Source organism: Bos indicus, chromosome 11 (genome assembly GCF_029378745.1).
Source record: "Bos indicus isolate NIAB-ARS_2022 breed Sahiwal x Tharparkar chromosome 11, NIAB-ARS_B.indTharparkar_mat_pri_1.0, whole genome shotgun sequence".
NCBI classification, from domain to species: Eukaryota; Metazoa; Chordata; class Mammalia; order Artiodactyla; family Bovidae; genus Bos; species Bos indicus.
The window spans coordinates 68,651,917-68,677,786 of record NC_091770.1 but is presented as its reverse complement, the minus strand read 5'-3'; the positions used below and the strand labels follow the sequence as shown (position 1 = coordinate 68,677,786).

General features: G+C 46.6%; 1 protein-coding gene across 3 annotated transcripts in view; it reads right to left on the bottom strand.

Annotated features, from left to right (window-relative positions):
• The window catches only part of GALNT14 (polypeptide N-acetylgalactosaminyltransferase 14), a 215,694-nt gene that overhangs the window by 107,169 nt on the left and 82,655 nt on the right, over positions 1-25,870 (bottom strand). Inside the window, exon 2 of one of the 3 annotated variants that reach the window (XM_070798930.1) lies at positions 12,306-12,520. The exons of the other annotated variants lie outside the window; for them this stretch is intronic. Within the exon in view, the coding sequence (XP_070655031.1) occupies positions 12,306-12,410 (105 nt within the window). The 5' untranslated portion in view covers positions 12,411-12,520. The remainder of the gene's footprint in view (positions 1-12,305; positions 12,521-25,870) is intronic. 3 annotated transcript variants of the gene reach the window in all.

The window sequence follows — 25,870 nt, the reverse complement described above, 5'->3', positions numbered from 1 at the left end:
AGGTCACAAAGAGTTGGTCACGACTCAGTGACTTTCTCTTTCACTTTTCACTTTCATTGGAGACAAATGATATCTGGAACAGTGAAGACTTTCGGGGAGGGACAGAGTGAGGAGTAAGGAAACGTGTGCAGGTTCTTGGGGATGTGAGAGTATGGGGTCAGGGGTGGTGATGATAAAACACACAATTTTACTCAGCGTGTTGCCCTCAGGACCGCATGGCCTTTCACTGTGGCCTGCGGGCTCAAGGCTGTGTGGTGCACCCCTCGGCCGTCTGCCTGGCCCAGGCCTGGCAGGGCAGATGGATTCTAAGCAACTGGTCATTAAATGGGTGAATGAACAGTGACCCTGGGCCCCACAAATAATCGTGTGAGAGGACTGGTGATGGACGAGCTAGGCGTCTGCAGGCACGACACTTAGTGCTTTCCTGGACATCATCTTATATCATCCTCAGAACAGTGCCACGAGGTAGGAAAGATTAAGTCATGTCCCCAAGGCCACAAGCTGGCAGCAGGCAGTCAGACGTTCTAAATCACCACCCTGTGTGCCTCCAGGGTGGGAGGGATGCAAGCCCTAAGATGGGACCTTCTCAGGGTGGAGGCGGCCATGCCTCCACTGGGCCCTCCAACTAAAACTCTGTTGTTATTGTTGCTCAGTCTGCTAAGTCGTGTCTGACTCTCTGTGACCCCATGGACTGTAGCACTCCAGGCTCCTCTGTCCTCCACGATCTCCCAGACAGTGGAGTTTGCTCAAATTCACGTTCACTGAGTCAGTGATGCTATCTAACCATCTCACCCTCTGTTGTCCCCTTCTCCTTTTGCCCTCAATCTTTCCCAGCATCAGGGTCTTTTCCAATGTGTCAGCTGTTCACATCAGGTGGCCAAAGTATTGGAGCTTAAGCTTCAGCATCAGTCCTTCCAATGAATATTTAGGATTGATTTTCTTTAGGATTGACTAATTGATCTCCTTGTAGTCCAGGGGACTTTCAACAGTCTTCTTCAGCAACACAATTCAAAAGCATCAATTCTTGAGTGCTCAACTTTCTTTGGAGAAGGCAATGGCACCCCACTCCAGTACTCTTGCCTGGAAAATCCCATGGATGGAGGAGGCTGGAAGGCTGCAGTCCATGGGGTCTCTGAGGGTCAGACACGACTGAGCGACTTCACTTTCACTTTTCACTTTCATGCATTGGAGAAGGAAATGGCAACCCACTCCAGTGTTCTTGCCTGGAGAATCCCAGGGATGGGGGAGCCTGGTGGGCTGCCGTCTATGGGGTCGCACAGAGTCGGACACAACTGAAGTGACTTAGCAGTTAGCAACTTTCTTTATAGTCCAACTTTCACATCCATACATGACTAGTGGAAAAAACATAGCTTTGACTATACAGACCTTTGTCAGCAAAGTGATGTCTCTGCTTTTTAATATGCTGTCTAGGTTTGTTATAGCATTCCTTCCAAGGAGCAAGCATCTTTTAATTTCACAGCTACAGAAACTCTAGGTCAACACAAATCAATGCAGACTTAATTTAGAATCAGACAGGTTGAGAATTTGTTGACATCAGAGCTTACTTTGAGTGAGTGTTGCTTTAATTTTCATTTGTAAATAATTCTTCCTTCTGTAATTATAGTTTGACACCTGATGTGTCACTTAGGAAGGGCCCAGGGTCACTTGTCCATTCACCCATTTAATGACCACTCATTGAGAATCTATCTGTGCCCTGCAGGGCCTGGGCTAGGCAGCAGGCCACACACACACAAACACACCATCTGAGTCAGGAGACAGTAAGCCACACGAAAGGTCATGAAGGTTATGACAGGGCTGGCTGGCAGATGCAAGTGTTTCTCCACGATGTTAACCAGCTTTGTCCCTTTCCAGAGGCCAGCACTTGGACCCTGTGTGACCTCAAAAGTCCAAGCTTGGAGCCTCCATTAGCCCTTCTGTAAGATGGAAATCATGATACCGGAGCTACCTAAGTCACAGGGTCACTGTGGGAATAAAGTAAAAAGGTGCATATTAAAGTGCCTTGACAACCTAAGAGCTCTCTACAAGGGTAAGAGAGTCTTATTGTGCCAGAATCTAAGCACAGAATTGTACTAGAATACAAGTGAGAGGTCCTCAAACCATCTACCCTGCAAACAGCATCCCTGCTGGAGGGGCCAGTGCTGATTGATCAGGGACTGGGAAACAAACACGCTAGACAGACGTGTTTCATTGCTAAAACACGCAAAGCAGTGCAGGATCATTAGCCGGGACGTGAACACAGATTCATGCTATAGATGTTACATTTTAATTGTGTTCGTTAAAGGGGGATTAAACTAAAGACAACCTACAGTGAAAGCTGGTTTTTCTAAAAACAGTTTCATAAAAAAAAAAAAAAAGAAATGGCTGCAGTTGTTAGTACCTTCATGTGGGTCAGTGACACCCAGAAAACAGAGAGGCTTAGAGAGAAGCAGGGGACCTCCTACAACCCTTGCCCTCCCCACCATCAAATATTGTCAGAGATCCACCCCCCTGGCAGCATATAGAATTCCTACCTTTGCCTGGAGTTCAAGGCGGCCTTGTCGGTCATGCAAAGATGGTCTATTTTACAGACCCCCAAGGGCCCCAGCACCCTGGGGAAGCTACTTAATTCTCTTCTCAACAGTCATGCTGGATCTAGGAATGGTCCTCCCAGACTCACTTCTCCTGCCTCGTGCTGGGGGGATGTTGCTGCTATGAACAACTTACCTTCTGTCTTTTCCTAACCTGCCTCTCGGCTCCCAAGCATCATACAGCCTACAAGATGAGGACAAAGTAGCCCCCACCTGCCGACCCAGAATTCATCTAGCTCATCCCTCCTCTGGGTGAGCCAGCCTCGGCCGCTCAGAAGAGAACACGGTGTGGGACAGAGACAGGCTTTTCCAGTAGCCTGCATGATTCTGAAAAGCCAATTACATGCTTATTACTCCTCTCCAGGAACGAAACCCTCGTCCCACGTGGCCGGCCCCCTTCCCCAGTACACGCTCGCTTATCTCAGCCATGCGGTCCCTCCTGCCAGCCGCTGCTGTCAGAAATGTAGAGCTGGGCTCTTAATCACCTGCCAATGGGCCTAGAGGGAAGGCAGGAGTGGAAAATGCCCATACTGGAGCTAAGAGAGACGCACAGGGGAGCTGGAAAAGCCAGCAGGTGCTGCAGGCATGGGCCCGTTTGTAGACAAGGAAGGAACCCCGCAAGGGCCTCGTGAAGCTGGGGTCACAGAAGGGCGTGAAGGGAGGAGACATTGTGAAGGAGGTCTGGGGTCCTCTCCCTCGGCCCTTTGAACCAAATCCAGCCGCCACCTCCACTGATAAAGTTTTATGGAAACCCAGTCACACCCACTCATTTATACCGTGTGCTGCCTTCTCACTACAGCAGCAGAGCTGAGGCCATATGGCCTGCAGAGCTTAAAATATCTATTATCTGGGCCTTTATAGGAAACATTTTCCAACCCCTGGGGTAGTAGAAAGAGCACTGGCCTGGATCCTGGAAGCCAGGAGACTGGAGGTTAACGTGTGCTCTGTCCTGTTCTGGCTGAGTGCCCTGCATAGGTTTCTTCACTTCTCTATGGATCAGTTTTTCTCATCTATAGAATGGGGATGTAACATCCACTTTAAAGGGCATTGTCCTAATTCGTAAAAATGGGATAATCTGTGTGCACAGTGAAGCCTGGAAGGCAGATGCATCAACAGAAGAGATGAACCTTTCTTCCCCTATGGCTCTGAAATATACCTCTGCAGACTATTCTCCGTGGGCTAGAATATTTTCAGAGACCTTGACTGTGTTTTGTGAATATGTGTATGGATGGATGGCAGGTGTGGGTCAGAAAGGAAAGGAAGAGAAGGGAGAAAGGAGAGCTGTTCTTTGACATCCACTTGATTTTCTCAGGAGAAATATGGATGAGCACTCTAATCAAAGCCCTTTCTCTCATTTAATGTGGACACTGGCACACTCAAAATATGGCCCAAAAGCCCCCAGGGGGTCTCCTCGGAGGCAGATGCTGGGACGTGGGGTCCATTGTAACACCTGGCTTTGGTCAGCCTCCCCTTGGGCTGAGTCTATGGATCATGACCCCAGTCTCACCCCTTCAGTCCTGCTCTCCCCAGGTTCTGCAGTATGACCATTTGTCACCACCATCCTACCCTTCTCAAAGTCAGAATACCATCCCACACAGGGCCTCCAGTTGCCATGTTAACACTTCTGCTAAACAGTGTTTTCACACAGAGCAAATGTATCTTTAGGAGCTAAGGAGATGCCTCAGGGGCCCCAAGACAGGTGGGCTGCAATGCATCCTCAAGGCACTCACAGCCTCCTGAGGGAGGAAGGGGGTGTGAGGGTGATCCGATGAGGATCTTTAGGGGTCCTAAGGCCAGAAGAAATCGTGACGCCTCCCATATATAATTCTAAATAAACACAACATGCCACAGTAAAGCTTACAAGTATATTGGAATGGACAGTAGCTTTGTGGCTCTTCCAATACCAAAATGCTGGGTAAGCTGATGGGAGCTGAATTCCCTCCCTTACTCCCCACCCACGGTGGTCCTGCTATGCTGTTGCTCTCAGCATGAACTTCATCTGCTTAGTGAAGTCAGCACTGATGATAAAAGTGCTCGGAAAGCCCAGGCAGACAGCACAGATGGCCAAGAGGGACCACTTCCAGGACAGGTCTTGTGGGAATGCTACTTGCCTGCCCTCCTGCCTCCTCAAGGAGTTCCTTCCTGTAATTGTATCCTCTCGGTCTTATCTTACATCATCACAGTTTCCCTCTCCCCTGGATCAGCTCACTAGCACACACACCTAGTAACATACTTGCCATTTTAAAAACACTCCCTTGACCCCTAGATCGCTCTCTAGCAATAATCCCCTCGTATGAAAAAAGATCCCATATTTACAGTCTCCTTCCCTTTTCTCTTGAGCCCCACCTCATCAGGCTCAGCTCTACTCTCTACTGAAATGGCCCTTATGGAGGTAAGCTATGATTTGTGAGTGACCCATATGGAGGTCATCCTTCCACAGAGATTAAATCCTATAGACAAGTCCTAATTCTCAGCATGCTTCATTCAACAGCATCACTGCACAGCAGCTCCAGCCCTCCCACTGGGGTGCCTTCCTCCTTCACCTCTGCAACCCCACTCTCTCCAGGTCCCCTCCCACCTCTCTGACCACCCCTTCTCAGCCTCATCCTCCCAGCTAAGCACTGAAGTACCCCCATTCTGTAGCCAGTCATCCTCTCTTCTGCATCCACACACACTCCCCTCATGATCTCATCAAGTCCCAGGACTTCAATATAGAAATGATTCCTGAATTTATATCTTTACCTCCAACCTCTCTCCCTCTTCATTTCCAACTGCTTACCCAGCATCTCCACTCTAAGGTCTAAAATATATCCTGAACATACGTCCCCAGCCCAAGACCTGATTTCCTCTCTGAACATTCTCCTCTAAGCCTTCCCCGTATCAGTATGAGGCAAATCCATCCTCCTCGATTCTCCAGCCTTCAGTGCATGTGTCGCTCTTGGCTCCTTTCACTGACAGGAAACCTGGAGCGCATCCCAGGTGACCTCTCAGCACCCCCACCACTATCGCCAGAGCCTGAGCCAAAGTCACCCCACATCTGAACTCTTAACTGGCCTCCCTGTTTCTCCCCTTTCTCCCTAGAGGTTATTCTCCACACATAAGTCATCAGTAGTTATCCTTTGAACATGTAAGTCAAGTCATGACACACTCTTTCACCAAACCATCTCCTGGCTGAACAGCTCTCTCGGGAACAAAAACCTTTCAATGGCTCAAAGACCCCACACATTCTCATCTCCTGATCCTCCTCCTCAGTCACCCCATTCCAATCATACTGGGGTCCCGGTTATTCCTCCACCACCCCTGCCAAGCACCTGCCACAGGGCCTTTGCATGTGCTATTACTTCCACCCAAAAGTCTTTCCCTGAGATAGCTGCATGTCTCACCTCCTCCTGCTTACATCTCACCTCGCCTTTCCAGAGGACTTCTCTGGGCTACCCTTCCCCTTATTTTGTTCAATTTCTCTGCACAGCATTTCATTAGCACCATGGAGATTTTTATACACCTATTTGTCTTCTCTCTCCTCTCACTAGAATATAACCCCCATGAGGACAGGAACTCCATTGGGTATCCTTAACACCCAGTCCAAGGTTTAGCATATAATCCTACTCAACAAATATTTGCCGAATAAGTGTCAGGTCCCAAAGTATCGATTTTATTTGGAGAAGCAATGGGGAGCCACTGAAAACTTTGGAGGAGAGCAATTCCACACAGCTGGCTCCAGGACAGCCTTCCCAGCAGTGATGGTGAGCTGTTGGAACAGGAGAGAAAGAGCCCACGACCGGAAGTCAAAACATCTGCCAGGTGTCTCGGCTACACCACAGACTCTTGAGCAGGCCAGTCACTTCATCCCCATTTGGGTCAGGTTTTTTTTTCTGTGATAACAATGCAACTAACATTGATCTGAGTATTAAACACTTCAAGTGGCTCACCTAACTTAATCCTTCTTATAACTCCAAGATGTAGGTGTTACTATTGTACCTACTTCAGAGATGGAAAAACTGAGACAAAAAGATTTATGGTATTGTGAGGAAGTTGACAAGTGTGGATCCAATGCAGGAGGTCTGATTCCAGAACCGATGAGCTGGAGCTCATGATCAGCAAGCCACCCTCCCACCACTAATAGTCTCTAATATGGAGAGGTGGTGAAAGAGCACACGAGACAGCTATGGAGGCTACCTCATTCGCCCTGATGCGAGAAGCTAAACAGGACCAGCTAGAGAATGCTAAGTCAGGGCTGGAAGTGAGATGGGCAGTACCAAACGACAGTCCCACAGTAGTGGGAAAACCATCACAGGCTTGTGGGCCCACTGGATGTGGATGGAGAGAAGAGTAGGCCAGAGACGAGGTCAGCTCTGAGAGCTCTAACCTGGGTGGGGAGGAGGGTGCGGGGACCTGGGACAGGAGATCTGGCAATGAGCCGAGCAAAGTATTCGTCAGGCTTCTCCAGAGAAACAGATCCAACAGGAGAGAGGGAGAGATGTTAAGCAATTGGCTCCAGCAAGAGTGGATGCTCGAGTCCAAAGCTTGGAAACTCTGGCAGGCTTTCTAGGATAGCATCTCGAGGAGAATTCCTTCTTCTTCAGGAAACCTCACTTGAAGTTTTCAAATGATTGGATGGGACCCAGCCACACTCCAAAGGGTCACCGGCTTAACTCCAAATCTACTGATTTAAATGATTATCATACGTCTATAATACCTTCACAGCAATATCTAGACCAGTTGCTTCCAAACAACTGGGCCCCATAGCCTTGCCCAGCTGACACCTGGCATTTAACCATGGCAGTGGGCTTGTCCTCAGACATGCTAAGGGTACAGAGCCGGCCGGAGACCCAAGGGCACCTCCAAGAGGTCATTTCTCCCCAGTGAGGGGCTGGGACACTAGCTTTTCTCCAGATTTGCAAAGGTCAGACTGTCCATCCTGATTCCCCCTCTCCTCTTCTTAGTTTGCCAGGTCCCTGAGGCCTTGTAGAAGCTTCTTCCTTCCCACTATTATGGCTGCTGTTATTATCCTTCTTAATCTTGGCACGAGGATGCCCTGGCTGGCTTCCAAGAAGGAGAATTACTTTCTGTCTCCCTTACACTCTCCTGTTGCTTTTAATTGGATGCAGAATATCTTGTCTTCTCTTCCCAGACAGACGCTGGAGTGTGGACTGTAATGGTGTAAGAGGCTGTCCTGCCTTGGCTCAGAGATGAATGAGGCTAAGGATGGGGTGACTTGAGGTTATCCTGGCTGTTCCATGGAGACGTTTGCTTCTAAGGAGATTCCTAATGCCCTTGTGTCTATGGCTTCTCAGAAGGGGGGCTGGGCAAGGATCAAAAGGGTTCCAGTCCTGCCTTGGTCACTAATGTGTCAGATGACGGTGGACCAGCCTTTCCCAATCTCCGGCCTTGAGTTTCCACTTGTGGTATGTGCTACGTTGCTCCAGTTGTGTCCGACTCTGTGCGACCCTATGGACTGTAGCCCACCAGGCTCCTCTGTCCATGGGATTCTCCAGGCAAGAATACTGGAGTGGGTTACCATGCCCTTCTCCAAGGGATCTTCCCAACCCAGGGATTGAATCCGCATCTCTTATGTCTCCTGCATTGGCAGGAGGGTTCTTTAATACTAGCACCACCTGTTTCCACGCCGACCTGGCTTATTTCCAAGCTGTCTTATGGCTGGACCATTCCACCATGCCACCGGGACCGGTAATTTCTATCATGCTCATGTATAGACAGGGGACTGGCCTGAGTCAGGTGTGTGAACATGTGCAGAAGGACTCAAGGGCACACCTGGGAACCAAATCCAGGACCTTCAACTCCAAGTTCAGAGCCCCTTCTTCTCCAGCCATCCCGAAACTGCCCACCTGCAACTCCAGGTAAGGAATACATGACACACTGTGGCCAGTTCACCCACACAGCACACACACCTGCAAACACAGCAAAAGCTAACATTTTATGAATGCCACTCTCCCTTTCTGCTTGTGCTTTCTCATTCAATCCTCCATGCATTAAAAAAAAAAAAAAAAAAACAGTTCAGGAATGCGTCAAAATCCATGTTAAATGAACTCTCTGGGCCACCTCCCACTAAACGGGACACCCACATGCTCTCACCAAGAGATAGAGACAAGCTCTGCTCTCAGCATTCTCCTACACTGAGGTTATCACAGGGCCAAATAAAGAGAGCAAACCTGAAAACTCGGTGGTCCTAGGCCAGTGCACAAGGAGTCTAGACAAAAGGGGTCCTGGGTGAGCTCAGATGACCGTGGCTACTTTAAGAAGAAACCTGGTACGTGGATAACAGCGGCTTAACAGTGTGTCCCCAGCCTCCCTTTTGGGACTGGTATAGAGTATCTACTGCCCATTACCTGTGTGTCTCTTTCTCACCGCACTTCATGTGCCCACACTTTGTGGTTAAAATAGGAACCGAAATGAAATTCACACCCACCATCACATACCTGTGTACACAGCACACCTCCATAAATAATAGTCTTTGCCTCTAGAAGGCTTTAGGCAACAAATGCTGCCTGGGGCATGTGACACGCTAAGAGGGTTACGGTGTGCGTGTGTGCATGTGCACGTGTGTGTGTGTGTGGGTGGACAGGGGGGCAGGGTGTTGCATGGTGACACCCTTCTCAGATAACAGAGGTTTGCTGAGTCCATCATTCAAACGTATGCAGTGAGGCATGGAACCCACATGCATGTGCCTATGAGCCAGATGCTCTTCTTCAGTGTCTAGTCTCCTCCTCCTCACTGTTACCTGCGTAAACTTTTTCTCATCTTCCTCCTGCTCCCCACTGCAGAAGTCTGACCTCCTCACCCATGAGACTGCCCAGGGAGACAGGCCTGAGGGTGCCTGGCCTCTGTGAGGAGCCTTCATGACCAGCACTTAGCTGCCACGGGCTCCCCCACACTACAGTCACTTCCTTCTCCAAGATGCTGGTCCTCTACCCCCAGGACAGGACGGGCTGAAGCTGCCATTCGGCCCAGGTCTCTGTCCTCCTCTGCATCTCAGCTGGAGCCAGAGCGGGTCTGGCTCCAGGGCCCAACATGATACAGCCCCTCACTCAGCCCTGCTGGAGGGTGATTTCAACACCCCAGGGCTGTAGGACCGCTGCCCGCAGCCAGGCCCGGTGACTGGGCCTCCACTGTCTGTCCTTCTCCCCCGTGTCTCCCACCCACAATAGGCTGTGTCAGAAACACTGCTCCTGTATTATAAATATGCAAAGCTTGGGAGGCAGCAGGCGACGGGGATAAAACACTAGGGATTATTTACGAGTCTCTGGCTCAAACGCTGGGGCTTTATTTGCTTAATGAATGGCCGGGGCCAGCCATCAGCCCGGGGATTTATTTGTCACTGGGAGCAGAAGACACTAGGATGTGGAGATGTAAAAATGACAAATTCCCCGACTCTGCCAAGGTGGTATTTCATTGCCACGATGTCTAGCGGGGAAAGGAAGGTGAGGAGCGGGAAAGGACAGCTCACATGCTAAGTAGCAGCGGGTGGAGAGGAGCTTACAGTTGAGGGATAGGCTGTGTTAGGGGGAAAAAAAAAAAAACGAACTGAAAGCACAGCTTTTCAGAAGGCAGGCGGGGGGCCAGGATTGAGGGCATCTGTAGCAGGTCTCACGTGTTCCTACAACCCTCAGCTCCCCTGGGCGCTCCCTGTGCGCTCACGCATCAAATTGTCCCACCCAAGAAAACTCTAACGCGTGTGAAGGGAAGAATATTGGCCCAGAAGAGTGAGGGCCCCGCTCTGAGTTTCTCTTCAGCAGCTCAAGAGGGGTGTGACCTTGAGCAAGTCACTTCAACTCTCTGGATCTGTTTTCTCATTTGCAAAATGAAGTGTTGGATAAGCTCCGTGACTCTCACACCAAGAACCAAAGTCAGGAATAGCCAGGCTGCCTGTTCATACATGTTCTGCCCCGTGCCCCCCACCACATCCACTGCCATATGTGCCTCTGCCACCTCCATCACCCCCAGTGCCTCCACCACCATCATCCCAAACGCCTCCTCATGGCCACCAGCATCCGACCACCCGGCCCTCCAGTAGCACCTGCGTCCCCTGGCAGTGAAGCCATTCGGGCAAAGACTGGTCTTTGTCTCCTTGAGTCTCTCTCCACTTCATTCATTTGGAAACACAAAGTGAAAGTCACTCAGCCGTGTCCGACTCTTTGCAACCCCATGGACTGTAGCCCACCAGGCTCCTCTATCCATGGAATTCTCAAGGCAAGAATACTGGAGTGGATAGCGGTTCTCTTCTCCCGGGATCTTCCCAATCCAGGGATCGAACTCAGGTCTCCTGCATTGCAGGCAGATTCTTTACCATCTGAGCCACCAGGGATGCCTGAGAATACTAGAGTGGGTAGGTAGCCTATCCCTTCTCCAGCGGATCTTCCCAAACCAGGAATCGAACCGGGGTGTCCTGCACTGCAGGCGGATTCTTTACGAGCTGAGCTACCAGGGAACAGAACCTCTGACTTTCAGCTGGTCATGCTCACCCAGCTAACGACTGTATTTCCCAGCCTGCCTTAGAGCTAGATGGAACCACCTAATGAATAGAAGATGAGTGGCTATTACGTGTATAACACACAGATCACAATCTTTATAAAGGAAATGGGCAGTCCCTGCTCCTCTCCTTCCTTCTTCCCCTGCACTGGGACATGGATGGGATGGTGGTGGCCAGTCTCAGCCATGGGGACAAGGATGACACACTAAGACGTGGAGAAGCTACACAACAACTGGGCTCTCCATGTGAGTTCACACTGTGGATCAGGGCCCACCTTGGACCACCTCTGGACTGTTCAGAGAGAGAAGCAGCAGCGTCTATCTTGCTGGAACCACTATCATTTTTGGTGTCTTTATTACAGCAGCTCAGCCCACGTTCTAATAGATACACTTACTGTTCTTCCCGGAAGAGAGTCCTTCTCTGCTCGGGGCAGCCACGGCGCACCCACGCTCTGACAAGCACTCTGTAAGGGCACATCACACAGACTGTAACATGTGCGTCTTCCAAACAGTGAGCAGCTAGAGCACATGGCTGCGTCCTCTTCATTCTCAAACCGTCCCAGCTTTTTGGCACACCTCTCGAAATCACGATGCATCCAAACATGGTGGAATGTAGTAAAAGGAAGTCTGCACACGCCCTGCCTGGGCCTTGAAAAGAGCTGCCACCCTTCGAATCTCATAAGGAAATGTGCCTTTGGGTGCAGGATCTTGGCTGTATATCCTGACTTGTAAGAAGGGGTGGAGGCTCCCTTCCTCTCCCCACCCGGAGAAGGAGGAGAATGGGGGTGGGACACACCCTGGGTAATGTGTTCTGGCTCCAGCAAGTGTCCTCTGGTTGGGATCTGCTATCCCTGGCATTGCCCAGCTGTGCCCTGCCCCCTCCGCCTCCTGAGAGGAACTCCTTGGAGCTGCCATACTATCTGCTGGGGAACATCCTGCCTTTAGAAGGAGTCTTCTTCGTCCTTCAGGAAGGCCATGCTGAAGCCATGATGGCCTTGGAGAGGGATAGATGCTCAGGGCCAGACTCATGAATACAAAGAAACCCTTCAGGTCTATGATGTTGAGACCAGATCCCTAAAGTGGGTGACTAGTCAAGGTCTCAGGCCCAAACCCCTTCTTAGAAAGTCTTCTGTACCCACAGTCCCTGGGGAACTTGTGGGGCTGGCTGGTTGGGGGTTCACCCACTCAAGATGCCTCCAACCACTGACACCCCAGAACTTTCATTCCTACCTGAGCCCAGGTTGGGGAAGAGGAAGTCAGGGTGTGGGGATCAGGTAGGGAGACCACCGTGCTGGGCTCCCTTTGAACAGCAACCAAAGGAGAGGCAATGTTCATTTCCAGGCTTCAAGAAATAGATGATGCCGGTAGTTCAGGGTAGCTGAGCTTGACTTCTGCTGCTTTTACTTTTCTGGTGCCTTCTGCAGTCCAGCATATTAAGAAGCATCCTGAGATGAGAGGGGAATGTGGGGGAGAATGAAGACATATCCATGTGTGGCTGAGTCCCTTCACTGTTCACTTGAAACCATCACAACATTATTAATCAGCTACACCCCAATACAAAATAGGGCTTCCCTGGTGGCTCAGATGATTAAGAATCTGCCTACAATGCAGGAGACCTGGGTTCGATCCCTGGGTTAGGAAGATCCCCTGGAGAAGGGTATGGCAACCCATTCCAGTATTCTTGCCTGGAGAATTCCACAGACAGAAGAGCCTGACAGGCTACACAGTCCATGGGGTCCCAAAGAGTTGGACAGGACTGAGCGACTACACTTTCACTTCACTTTCAATACAAAATAAAAAGTTAAAAAAAAAAAAAAGCATCCTGCTACACAGGAATAAACAACTTCTTCATCCTGGGAGATGACCCAATTTTGAAAAATATTTTAAATCTATCTAACAGATAACAAATAATTTTCACTATCTATTTATTTCATGTCTACTTTATCTTTGCACCTGATGTGAAGAGCCAGCTCATTGGAAAAGACTCTGATGCTGGGAAAGACTGAGGGCAGGAGGAGAAGAGAATGACAGAGAATGAGATGGTTGGATGGCATCACTGACTAAAGCAACATGAGTTTGAGCAAGCTCCAGCAGATGGTGAAGGACAGGGAAGCCTGGCGTGCTGCAGGCCATGGGGTCACAGAGAGTCAGACACGACTGAGTGACTGAACTGAACTGAACTGAACTTGAATTGTCATCTCCAGTAAGCAAATAAGTAGAATAAACAAGTTAAAAAGTAAATAAGTAGATTGTTGTTGTTCAGTCGCTCAGTCGTGTCTGACTCTCTGCAACCCCATGGGCTGCAGCATGTCAACCATCCCTGTCCTTCACCATCTGCTGGAGCTTGCTCAAACTCCTGTCCATTGAGTCGGTGATGCCATCCAACCATCTCATTCTCTGTCTTCCCCTTCTCCTCCTGCCTTCAATCTTTCCCAGCATCAGGGTCTTTAACAATGAGTCAGTTCTTTGCATCAGGTGGCCAAAGTATTGGAGCCTCAGCTTCAGCATCAATTCTTCCAATGAATATTCAGGACTGATTTCCTTTAGGATGGACTGGTTGGATCTCTTTTCAGTCCAAGGGACTCTCAAGACTCTTCTCCAGCACCACAGTTCAAAAGCATCAATTCTTCGGTGCTCAGCTTTCTTTATAGCCCAACTCTCACGTCCATACATGATCACTGGAAAAACTACAGCTTTGACTAGATGGACCTTTGTTGGCAAAGTAATGTCTCTGCTTTTTTTTCCCCCAAAAAGCAGAGACAATTCAAGCTCCTCCCACAAAGAAACAAAGAGATGCAAAATTATTTTTTTTTAAAAAAAAAGCATCCTGGGACTGTGAAATTACAGAAGCAGCCCAGAGGTCCATGGAAGCACAGTCACAACTTGCTTCTGGGATCTTCCAGCCAAGGGAGCTGTTGAGAATGTTCCTCTCTGCATCCCCACCTCCACCCTCCAACTCTTTCAGGCCCAGGAAGCCCCTGCTCAGCATAGACCAGCAGCACCGCTGAGCCATTAAGGTCAGATCAACCTCCCACTGATCTGCCTTGAAGAGCAGAAGATGAGTCCTGCATTTCAGAGCCAGGAAGCCCTGCCTCAGGCAGCACTTTGCTTCATGCTGGAAAAACAGCTGGGCTCTGCCAGGCTCTGGGAGAGATGGAGCCAGGAAAGGCTGCCTCCCACACCCTAAGGGCATCACTGAATCGGTTAGCTCCCAAAGGGGCCCTGAGCTGGGAGGGACATGGAATCACACCCAGCCCAGGTTTATCTCTATACCGTGATCAGCAAGCAGTTGGCTTGGGGAATGGACTGGCATCAGGGGAGGGGACATATGGCAGTCAAGGCATCAAGTCACCAAAATGAGCACTGCTGGCCTGGGGTGAGGGTGGGTGGGTGGGTGGGGGGCTCCTTCTCCAGGTGCTCAGACAGGCCCTGAAACTTGGCGTTAGTGTATCTCTAATTTGTGAGCATTTCCCTCCTGCTCCTGTGGATGGGGGTCCCCCCTCTATGTGATGTGTGGCATGGCTCCTACTTGCAAACCCGCATGCACCTGTCCTCGCTGGTGGCTCTCTCATGACCCTGACACTTCACACAGTAGAACCACAACAGAGTTTCTATTTCAAAATAAAGAGCAATGACACCTCAATGCAAGACTCTGAGACTGTCCCAATTCTCTCATCCAAAGCCAGGCATTTAAACGAACACTGTCTCCCATGACCTATCTTTCCTTACCCTTGATGCTCCAGCTAAAATCAGATAAGGCTGCCTTTGCTTCCATCGCTTTCCACAGAAACTCCTGTGTGTAATTCAGATACCCCCTCATCCCCAAACCTGTTACTTTCTCCCTCTCCCAACTCAGAGCTGAGGCTCTGGGAAACCCTGTCCCCAAGTGAGTTCCTACTTCCTTCCCACCCTAACCTACCTCTGCCCCTAAGGAGATCCATCTCCCAGCTGGCAGAGTCCTTGCCCACCCCACCACCACCCCACTTCTCTCCACTCCTCTCCCTGAGATAGGCAATAGGCAAGTCAGGCACAAACGTTGGTTCTGACACCAACTTCTCTCCAGAATTCCTCCCACATTTCCAACCATTAGCTCAGCCACTTGGATGGGCTCACTACTGAAAACGCACATCAGAAACAGAACTCATGAAAACCGCAAACAAACCCTCATACTGGTCAAGAGTTTGAACGTTCACAAGTGGCTGTTACACCTCTTTTATGCCCATTATTCCATTTCAATCACACAAAAAATCCTAGAATGTAGGCCAGGCGAGCACTGCTAGTCTTGTTTCATAGATGAGGGGCCTGGGGGCTCAGAAGAATAGCCTAAAATCAAATAGCAAGTCCATGATGGAGCCAAGACTGAACTCAGTCTTGCTCGTTTCTTTACTTCTCGAAGCAAAGATCCAGACAGCCATCAAATCCTATGAAGTCTTTCTTCTGTACGAATCCATTTTATAGTAAATCTGTCCTTCCACTGCCATGGCTTGACCCTGGACTTCTGTCCCTGCTGCCTGGACTACTGCAGTAATCTCTAGCTTCACTTTACTGATTTCACTCCTTGGCCTTTAAAATGCACTGGACACCCCAAATAATGAACCCTGACTCCAGATAATCCTTTAGAATACCTATCTCATTTTTTTGGTTACTCTTCCAGGAAAAAAGTTTCAAGGACTTCTCCCAGCCCACACTTCAAAACAGGGTGCTTATTCCAGCACCAGGACCTTCCACAAAATGGTACCTATCCTTGGCAGCCCTGCCTGGAATATTCCCCTGAGCCTCCTAAGGCGGGGTACTCCAATCACTGACTTGAGATCTTTTTCTAGTCTTTTGATTGCTTGTCTATTCTCTATTTGACTTATTTCTTCTTTAATCCTTATTAATTTCCTTCCATCTCTTTGATCTGCTGTTTTCTAATTTCTCAAGGTGGAAGTGTAGGTTATTGATTTGAGATCTTTCTTCTTTTTAAATATAGGCATTTGCAGCCATCAATTTCCCTCTAAGCACACTGACTTATCAGCATCCCGTAGGTTTTGGTATGTTGTGTTTTCATTTTCATGCTTCTCCAAGTATTTTCTAATTTCTCTGTGATTTCTTCTTTAATTCATTGGTTATTTAGAAGTATGTAGCTTAAATTCCCACATATTTGCTTATTTTCCAAATTTCCTTCCGTAATTGCTTTCCAATTTAACTCCACCATGGCTGGGGAAATATTTTGCATTATTTCAATCTTTTTAAATTTATTGAGTTGTTGCATGGCCTGATACATGGTTTACCCTGGAAGATGTCCCATGTGCCCTTGAGAAGAATGTCTATTCTGTTATTGTTGGGTGAAGTGTTCCATAGATACCTGTTAAGTCTAGTTGGTCTCTAGTGCCCAAGCCATTTTTCCTTGTCGGCCATCTGCTGAGTTTTCAGTTCTGTTAATTCATATATTTTGGGGTTCTGCTGTTAAGTGATTATGCTTATAATTGTTATGTCTCCCTGATCAATTGACCCTTTTATCATTATAAAATGTTCTTGGTCTCCAAAAAAAATTTGAAATCAAATTTTTCTATTTCTATTATGTCTGATATTAGTATAGATGCATTTGGTTTCTGTTTGCCTGTTATAGCTTTAACTCTCCTTTTACTTCTAACTGATTTGTGTCTTTGAATAGAAAATATATCTTGTAGACAGGATTGTGTTTTTTTTTTAATCCATTTTGCCAGTGTCTGCCTTTTGATTAAAGTGTTGAGTCTATTTAAATACAGTGTAATTAGTGATAAGGTAGGATTTATGTCTGCCATTTTGCTATTTGTTTTCTATATGGATGTATTTTTCCTTTATTTCTCATTATTGACTTCTTTACGTTATATGGATGCTTTCTGGTGTACCATTTTATTACCCACTGTTTTTTCTTCTTCTTCTTCTTTTGGAACTATTTTTTTAATGAGTTCCCTGGAAATTACAATTAACATCTTAATTTATAACAATCTAGTTTGGATTAATACCAATTTATTTTCAATAGTATATAAAAACTTTGCTTCAATATAGCGCCATGCTTTCCCCTGCTTCATGCTATTACTGCTAAACAAATCACATCTTTATGCATTATAAGCCTATCAACACAGCTTTATAATTATTGCTTTGTATAGCTGTCTTTTAAATCAGATAGGAAAATAAAAGAATAACAAATAAAAAATACATTTACACTGTAAAGTAACTTTTCCTACTGCTCTTTATTTCTTTGCATGGATTCGAGTTACTTTTTTACTTTTGCCTGAAAGACTCTCCTTAGTATTTCTTGTACAGCAGGTCTTCTAATGACAAATTCTCTGTTTTGTTTATCTGAGAATGTCTTAATTTCTCCTTTACTTATTTTTTAATGAATATAAAATGCTTGGTTGACAATCTTTCTCTTTCAGCATTTTGAATATTCCAAACCACTGACTTCTGGCTTCCAAGCTTTCTGATGAGAAGTCAGCTGTAAATCTTATTGACATCCCTTGTACATGACACATCTCTCCTGCTGCTTTAAAAATCCTCTCTCTGTCTTTGACTTTCTATGGTTTGTGGTGTACCTAAGCATGGATTTCGTTGACTTACTCTATTTATAATTCATTGAGCTTTTAGGATGTGTTGATGAATGTATTTCATAAATTTGAGAAGCTTTTGCATATTATTTCTTCAAATATTCTTCATGTCACTTTCTCTTCTCTTCTTCTGGGACCGCATTACCCACATGCTGGTATGCTTTATGGCATCCCACAAGTCTCTTATATTTTGTCTATTCTTCGTCATTCTTTTTTCATTCTGTTCCTCAGACTGGATAATCTCAATTGACTTACTTTTAGTTCACTGATTCTTTCTTCTGCCAACTCAAACATACTGCTGAATTTCTCCAGTGAACTTTTCATTTTAGTTATTATACTTTTTAGCTCCAGAATGGCTATTTGGTTCTCATATATATATGTGTGTGTGTGTGTGTGTGTGTGTGTGTGTGTGTGTGTATACATATATATAGTGATATATAGCGTATACATATATACAGTGATATATGTATCACTATATATATATAAAATATCACTTTACTGATATTCTCTATTTAATGAAACAATGTTCCTATACTTTGATTTAATTCTCCTATGTCTCTTAAGTCCATGATAGATCCTCAGACCTATTTCATTAGACCTGTCAAGTATGAGGTGGAAAAAGGTCCACCTTGGAGGAACTCTTTTCTCATTTATCTCCACATTATTTCTGAAACCCTGGAGGGTAACTTAAAAGATGACGCTACAAATATGAAATAGAGGGGAAAAAAACAAAGCATATGAATTCACAGCGATTTAATCAGCACCTGTTCAAAACCAGGCATCATGAGAGACACCGGTGATTCAATGATGAAGGTAAGAGTCCCAGCTCCGATGCTCAAAGAGATTTCAGCAGGAGAAAATACTGGCCAAGAGCCATCAATAACCAAAGGCAATATCAGGAGCAGAACCCACCTGTGCAGATTGGACACACCTTTGGGTTTACTTAGGTCATGATCTTTAGTAGATGTTTATTTCCACCTTTGTTCCACTTAGACTGTGGTGCGGTGATGATATCAATAATATCTGGCCATACTTAGACATGTGAATGGAAGATAAAGGTAGCAAAAGAAGGAGCCAGCGTCGGTGCTCAACACTCCCATGTGTAGGGCCCTGGGCACACTTATACTCACAGGTAGTTAACAACAGGCACAAGTGGCAGTAACAGGGCCTGCATGGGAGGCCTCAGAGGCTTAGCTTCATGGCCCCTCTAATCACAAGAGAAATTTAGTTGAGAATCAAGAAACAGAAAAATCTTTGCCTCTCTTGAGAAACTGATTGTTTCTCCCTCTCTGATAATAGAGTTATGATTCTTCCTTTCTGATAACAAAGTTATGAAGCCACATCTCCCTTTTCAGTTGAACAACAGAAAGTTTAGAGTCAAATGTGAAGCTTAACTATAGCAATTAGAGCTACTGGGACTTTGAGTTCTTTTCCTGGTCCAAATTTGTTATTTCTGTTTCTATACTGTCACAAAGTTATAACATGTGTGCTGAGCATGAGTCAGTTTATTGGTATGTTTGACAGAAAAATCACTCTGCTATTGATTTTAGGAAGGTAATACTGAAATAGGCTAAAAAGAACAAGAGGTATTTTTCCTCTCTCACGTGGAGACATTTTTGAGAAGATCCCCTGGAGTGATGGAGCCTGGTTTCTGGAGAAATCTTGAGAGGTAAAGGCTAGGGTTCTTCTCCTTGTAGTGCTGGGGGACCATGGGAGATCTCAGAAAGTACCTGAGGCTTCCAGACTGAGCCCTCCAGCTTTGTTAACACAAAAGCAGAGGAGCCACTGTCCTGCAGATCATGTGAGCTAGGATGTGACCGGTATGGACCCCAAACAAAAGGGTCCTTCCTCAGCTCCTCAGAACTAGTGAAAACCCTGAGGCTTTTATACAATCCTCAAAGGGAGGATGGGAGCGGGGCCTCTCAAAAGACAGATTGAATTTCCTGCCAGCTCAGCAGGTGGAAGCTTGGCACTGATTAAATTTGATTTAGAGAAATAAAGAAATGTGACATTTCTTGCACCCTACTGTTGTGGCCTGAAATTTGTACCTTCCACGTGGGATATAAATAAATGAATGAATGAATAAACAAACCAAAGGCCAGAGTGCCTGGGATGAATTGCCAATTTGCTGTATTTCTACCATTAGGGCTGTACAACCTTGAAACACAAGGGCTAATGGAAAATTCAGCACTTAGCATAATAAACACCATCTATGGAGACTGTCCCTCATAGCTCAGTTGGTAAAGAATCTGCCTGCAATGCAGGAGACCTGGGTTCGATTCCTGGGTTGGGAATTTCCTTCCCCTGGAGAAGGAAATGGCAATGCACTCCAGTATTCTAGCCTGGAGAATCCCATGGACAGAGGAGCCTGGCAGGCTACAGTCCATGGGGTCGCAAGCATTGGACATGACTTAGCGACTAAAGAGAGAGAGGGAGAGAGATGAGGACTGTAGGCTTCCCTGGTGGCTCAGTGGTAAAGAACCTGCCTGTCAATGCAAGAGACACAGGTTTGATCCCTAGGTCACGAAGATCCTCCGGAGAAGGGAATGGCTACCCACTCTGGTATTCTTGCCTGGGAAATCCAATGAACAGACAAACGGGCAGTCGGGGGGGTGGGCTATAGTCCATGGGGTCACAAAGAACTGGACACAACTTAGTAACTGAGCATGCATGCAATGGGGATTGTACAGTAAGGATGGATGTAAAAAAACAAAGGCAGTTACAGACTTTACAAAACTTATAATTTAATGGGGGCAGCATATGTCAACAGCAAAACATGAATAAGAAAAAGGAAAAGGACAGCTGTACAGCCCTATAGCACATCTTTATTAAGCACTCACTTCACATAAGACATGAAAGAGAAAGGTGAGGATGAAGACAGCTCCCAGCAGGCAGCAAGCAAACAGGTTGGGGAGGAAGATTAGAAGTAGTGTAAGGACGCACTAGGAGGATACTTGCTATGAGAATAATTTGCATAAAGTGTTGAGGAAAGAGAGGTCATTTCTGTCTGAAGAACAGACTTCTTCCAGTAGAAAAGGACGCTTGGGAGGTTTTGAAAATGGAAAGGATTTGAGCAGAATAAGGCAGGCCAAGGGGCACTCCAGGCCAGGGGTGATGAAGGTGCATGCAGGCTGGTAAAGGTAGGGGTCTGGATGACACACTCAGGTATTTAGCTGCAAGCTAGAGGCAAGGTGATGGGGAGATTACAGATCTTTGAGCAGAGAAGGATCATGATAAGAATGATGTTTTTGGCAGTTTGCTCGCATAGCTGAATGGGAAAGAATGCATTAGAGAACAAGCTAGAATTGTTACAGGGAGAAGAGTTAAGAAGTCCATGTACCTGAACTATAATAGAGGCAGAGGGTCATGGAGAGAATGCAGGAGACACAAGGGAGTTCACAGGCATGAAGTGACAAGCCGGGGCTACGAGGGACAGACAGAAGGGCAAGGACAGACATCAAGAGATTTCTGAGGTTTCAGGCCTGAGTGAAGCAGGGATTACAGAGGGACAAGCCTTGAGGAAGAAAATTCTCAGGTGAGAATGCACTGAGTCTGAGGTCCCAGTGGGCCCTGGAACGAGATGCCTAGCAGGTGCCTCATGTACGGAGACATATCATCTAAGTGTGCAATCAGTATTATATGTCTTCAACCTGATCTTTCAAAACTGAAAATTACTGGAGATCCATAGTCATCCAACAAAAGGATTCTTCACCTTACAAAAGCATTAATAATAGAGCACTCTAAGTCATTCCCCTGGTGAACATAAGCCAGGCTTTAATGTTTTTTTTTAAAGGTGACTTACACCTCTCTTTTTAAAAACTCCCCTGTTAAGTAAAACATATCTCTGTATGAATATGGAGTGAACTGGGAGACTTCAGCCAGGTAAAATTAATCAAGCTAGATGTCATAAAGGAGGGGATGAATCTTGAAGAGGGTACTGAACAGGCAGCATTTGAATTGGTGAAGAAAAAAAGATTATTGAAGGTTCAAAACAGAAGGGGCGACTGTCATCTCACCGGGATGGGTGGTCTTCCACATTCTCTCCACTCCTCTTCCTTCCCAGGAAGGGAACCAGTGCAGTGGGTGGGGGAGGGGGACCCAGCTCCACCCACAGCCCTTCCATCGCCTAGATGGCAATTTCATCCCTCCATCTGCTAAGGGGAAAACCTTGGGTTCCACAGTATCCAGTCCATCACGAAGCCCTCCTGGCCCTCCCTCTGAAACACACCCAGTATCTGACTCTTCTCTCCACCTCTACTGTGGCTACCATCTTGATCCAAGCCACCAGCATCTTGGGGCTGGATCATTCAATAGTCTCCTAAAAGATCTCGGGCTTCCCCGGTGGGTCAGCAGACAGCTTGCATCCTTGCCCTCCTAATGTCTGTTTTCAATACAACAGTCAGTTCTCTTTAAAAAACAAGTCAGATCATGTCATTCCGTTCTTTGAAACCCTTCGAAGTATCTCCATGAGTGCTTCATTGCTCAGTCATGTCCAACTCTTTGTGACCCCACGGACTGTAGCCCGCCAGGCTCCTCTGTCGATGGGGATTCTCCAGGCAAGAATACTGGAGTGGGTTGCCATGCCCTCCTCCAGGAGATCTTCCCAGAGGATTGAACCCAGGTCTCCCACCTTACAGGTGGAGTCTTCACCATCTGAGCCACCAGGTAAGCCCCCAACATCTCTCCATTTCCTTCCAAATTTAAGCCAAACTCCTATTGACAGGTTACAAGACTCCACTTGATATGGCTCTGGTTATCTCACATCCTACACCTCCTGCTACACTCATGCAGTCCACTCCTCTCTGCCAGCCCCTGGCTTTGAATACTCCAACCACACTCTTACCTTACAGACTTTGCTTTAGTTCTTTTCTCAGCCAGAAACACATTTCTCCAGAGAGCAGTAGATGGAATCCCTCACCTCCTTCAAGTCTTTGCTCAAATCTCACTTTCTCACTCTCACCCCATGAAATGCTGTAACCTATTGCCAGCTTCCACCTCAGTATTTCCAAGCCCCCTTCTTGTTCTCCTGTTTCTTTCATTAAAAAAAAAACAACCTCACATTTATTGAATACCTAGTATTGAACAGGCACTGGGAAAAGTGCTTACACATTTTTGGGGGGGTGCTCTGTGGCATATGGGATCTTAGTTCCTCGATCAGGGCTCGAACCTGCACCCCCTGCATGAGAAGCACAGCATCCCAACCACTGGACTGCCAAGGAAATCCCTCTCCTGTTTCTTTTTTGCATAGCATGAATTCCTTCTGACATACAATATACTTTCCTTATTAACTATGTTCATTATTTATTGGCTATCTTCCTCTGCTAAAACAGAAGCTCCATTAGCATTCTTTGTCTGTTCTGTACCTAGCCCACTGTAGCTGTTCAATAAACAACATAAGAATGAATCAATGAACAAAAGTATAAAGAAGAAAAAACAGTGTAATCAAACAAGAAGGGGAAAAACCACAGCTTGACAATTCCAGCCAAAAACGTTGCAGTTGAACACAAAGCTAAAGACCCAGTCTGTATGGGCCACATTCTGGACCTAGGGCTTTGGACAAGGTTTTAAAACTCTCTGGGATCCTCCACCTTACCAGAAGGGATGGACCAGGTGGTTATTTTTTACTGTTTTTCCAAAATTAATGTATTCAACAAATATATACTGAGGGCCTCCTCATGTGCATGTGAAGATTAACACAACATCACACCACACTGGTCCCCCTGCACATTCCAGAGAGATCAACATGTAAACAAAGAATTCTAATGCAATACAATATTGACATCTATACGAATCACAGGTGCAACACAGTTTCACAGTGGTGAAACCGGTACTGGAGTGGACAGGGGTAAAGGATGACCAGGGAAAGGGCCAGCCAGGCTACTGGGTGCCTTCCCGCATCGCAGAAATCAGTACCAGAACGACCCACCATCTGGGAACCGTGTTGAGTTTCCTGACCGCCCACTTCATGTACTGGACCCTATAGCAGCATAGCAAAGGACCAAAACAACTTTTTACAAGGTCCTTCGGTTTAGATGGTAAAGAATCTGCCTGCAACACAGGAGACCCAGGTTCGATCCCTGGATTGGGAAGATCCCCTGGAGAAGGGCATGGCAACCCACTCCAGTATTCTTGTCTGGAGAATCCCATGGACAGAGGAGCCTGGTGGGCTACAGTCCATGAGGCTGCAAAGAGTCAGACACTGCTGAGCGACTAACACTTTTACTTCACTTTAATCATTCAAAAATCAAATTTTTTCAATAATTGTTTCTTCATGTTCCATTAGTAAGACTTTTAAGGACATGCATTGTTGTAAAAATGCATTGTCTGTAAAAAATCAGAGTTCCCAAAAACATTTGGAAGGACTCAGCAATGGAATAATGCACCACTCATTTCATCCAGCAGTGGTTTGCAAAGTCAACACACTGCCTTCTTAAAATAAATACATTGCACAGAGCTTGCTTTCCTCTGAAAACTCAAGGTTTGCATTTAAATCAGGTATTATTTTCCTCTTGTGCTGCCCCAATTATTATCATTTACTGACACTACCCCCATCTTCATCAGGACATTGCTTTAAGTATCCTTCTGTGCATAGAATATAAATCAGAGTAAGATAAACAGATGTGTGGTCTGTGTACTCTAGAAAGCTGTACTTCAATGTTCCATATTAACAGTGCACAAACCAGAAAGGAGTCTTCTAGAAATTACATACTAGTCACATTCTCTCCTAGCAATGTTTGGGTAGTCAGAAGTATGGGATGTCAGAACTACGAAAGGCATCAGGAACCCAAGTCAGTGTGCTCACAGGAAGTCACCACCCAGAAAACCTTCAGAAAAGGCCTCAAGGGCTTCCCTGGTGGCTCAGTGATAAAGAACCCACCTGCCAGCGCAAGAGAGATGGTTACGATCTCTGATCCGGGAAGATTCCACATGCCAAGGACAACTAAGCCCATGTACCACAACTACTGATCCTGTGCTCTGGAGCCCAGGAGCCACAACTGCTGAAGCCTGTGCACCCTGGAGCCCATGCTCCTCGACAAGAGAAGCCAGTGTAATGAGAAGCCCGGGCACCGCAACCAGAGAGTAACCCCCATTCACAGCAACTAGAGAAAAGCCCGTGCAGCAACAAAGACCCAGCACAGCCCAAACTAATAAATAACTTAATTAATTTAAAAATGTTCTCTTCATTTTAAAAAAAGAAATAAAGGGCTTCAAGATGGGAGGACAGAAGGCAGATGTCAGAGCTATTGGTATGTCAGCAAGAGAAGAGTGACCAGTTTGCTGCAGGAGAGGGTTAGGTACCAGGTGCAGATGAGGACAGATCCACTGAGATATTTGAGCAGCACCCATGGTCTGGCACATTCAGGAAGATGAGAACACTGGCCCAAATCTTAAACTTTGAGGCACTAGCCATGAAGGGACAATTTCTAGGTCCCAGCGTCTGAAGACCACTGAGGTTTAAAAACAACCAAGGTTATCACACTGGGCTCAGACCTGCCAGTGAGGAAACACTAGTCTCCAAACTCCACACACCTATTATTCAGGTACATTCACAGTCATTGCAACCAAGGATGAAAGTTTTTTCCACTTTTTTTCTTGAACAAAAGACAAGGGTGGATCCAGAAGGAGCTTCCATGACCCCTCTTCCATTTTGATAAGAAGCTTATAACTGGCCATTTCTCCCTGGGCTCGCTGTTTAACAGGAAGCTCAAAGTAAAATACAAACTTTCCAGAGGAACCACATGAGACCTCTGGGGTCACCCTTGTCTGCTCTTAAGTTCTGACTCTTCTTTACTACCATCTCTTATCCTTATTACCTGTTACTACTGCATATGGCCCTCCAATCCTTTGTGCAACAAAGCAGAAAAAAATAACAATAACACAGCAACAACCATCATACTGGACTTTTACTTAGCAAGTTATGGGCACTCATTAGGCTAAGCTTTTCATGGATTGTCTCATTTAATCCACATAGGATTCTAACAATGTAGGTGCTGTTATTACCCACATTTTGCGCGCACGCACACACACACACACGCAAATGAGAGTAGGAAAAATAGAAACAACATAATAACATGTCTAAGCACCAGAGGTGAGATGGCTTTCTTGCCCTGGGTTCAGGGTAGTTCTCACGAGGAGAGGTGCGGCTGTTTCATCCCATCCCATCACTTCAATGGCAAATAGATAGGGAAACAATTGACAGACTTTATTTTCTTGGTCTCCAAA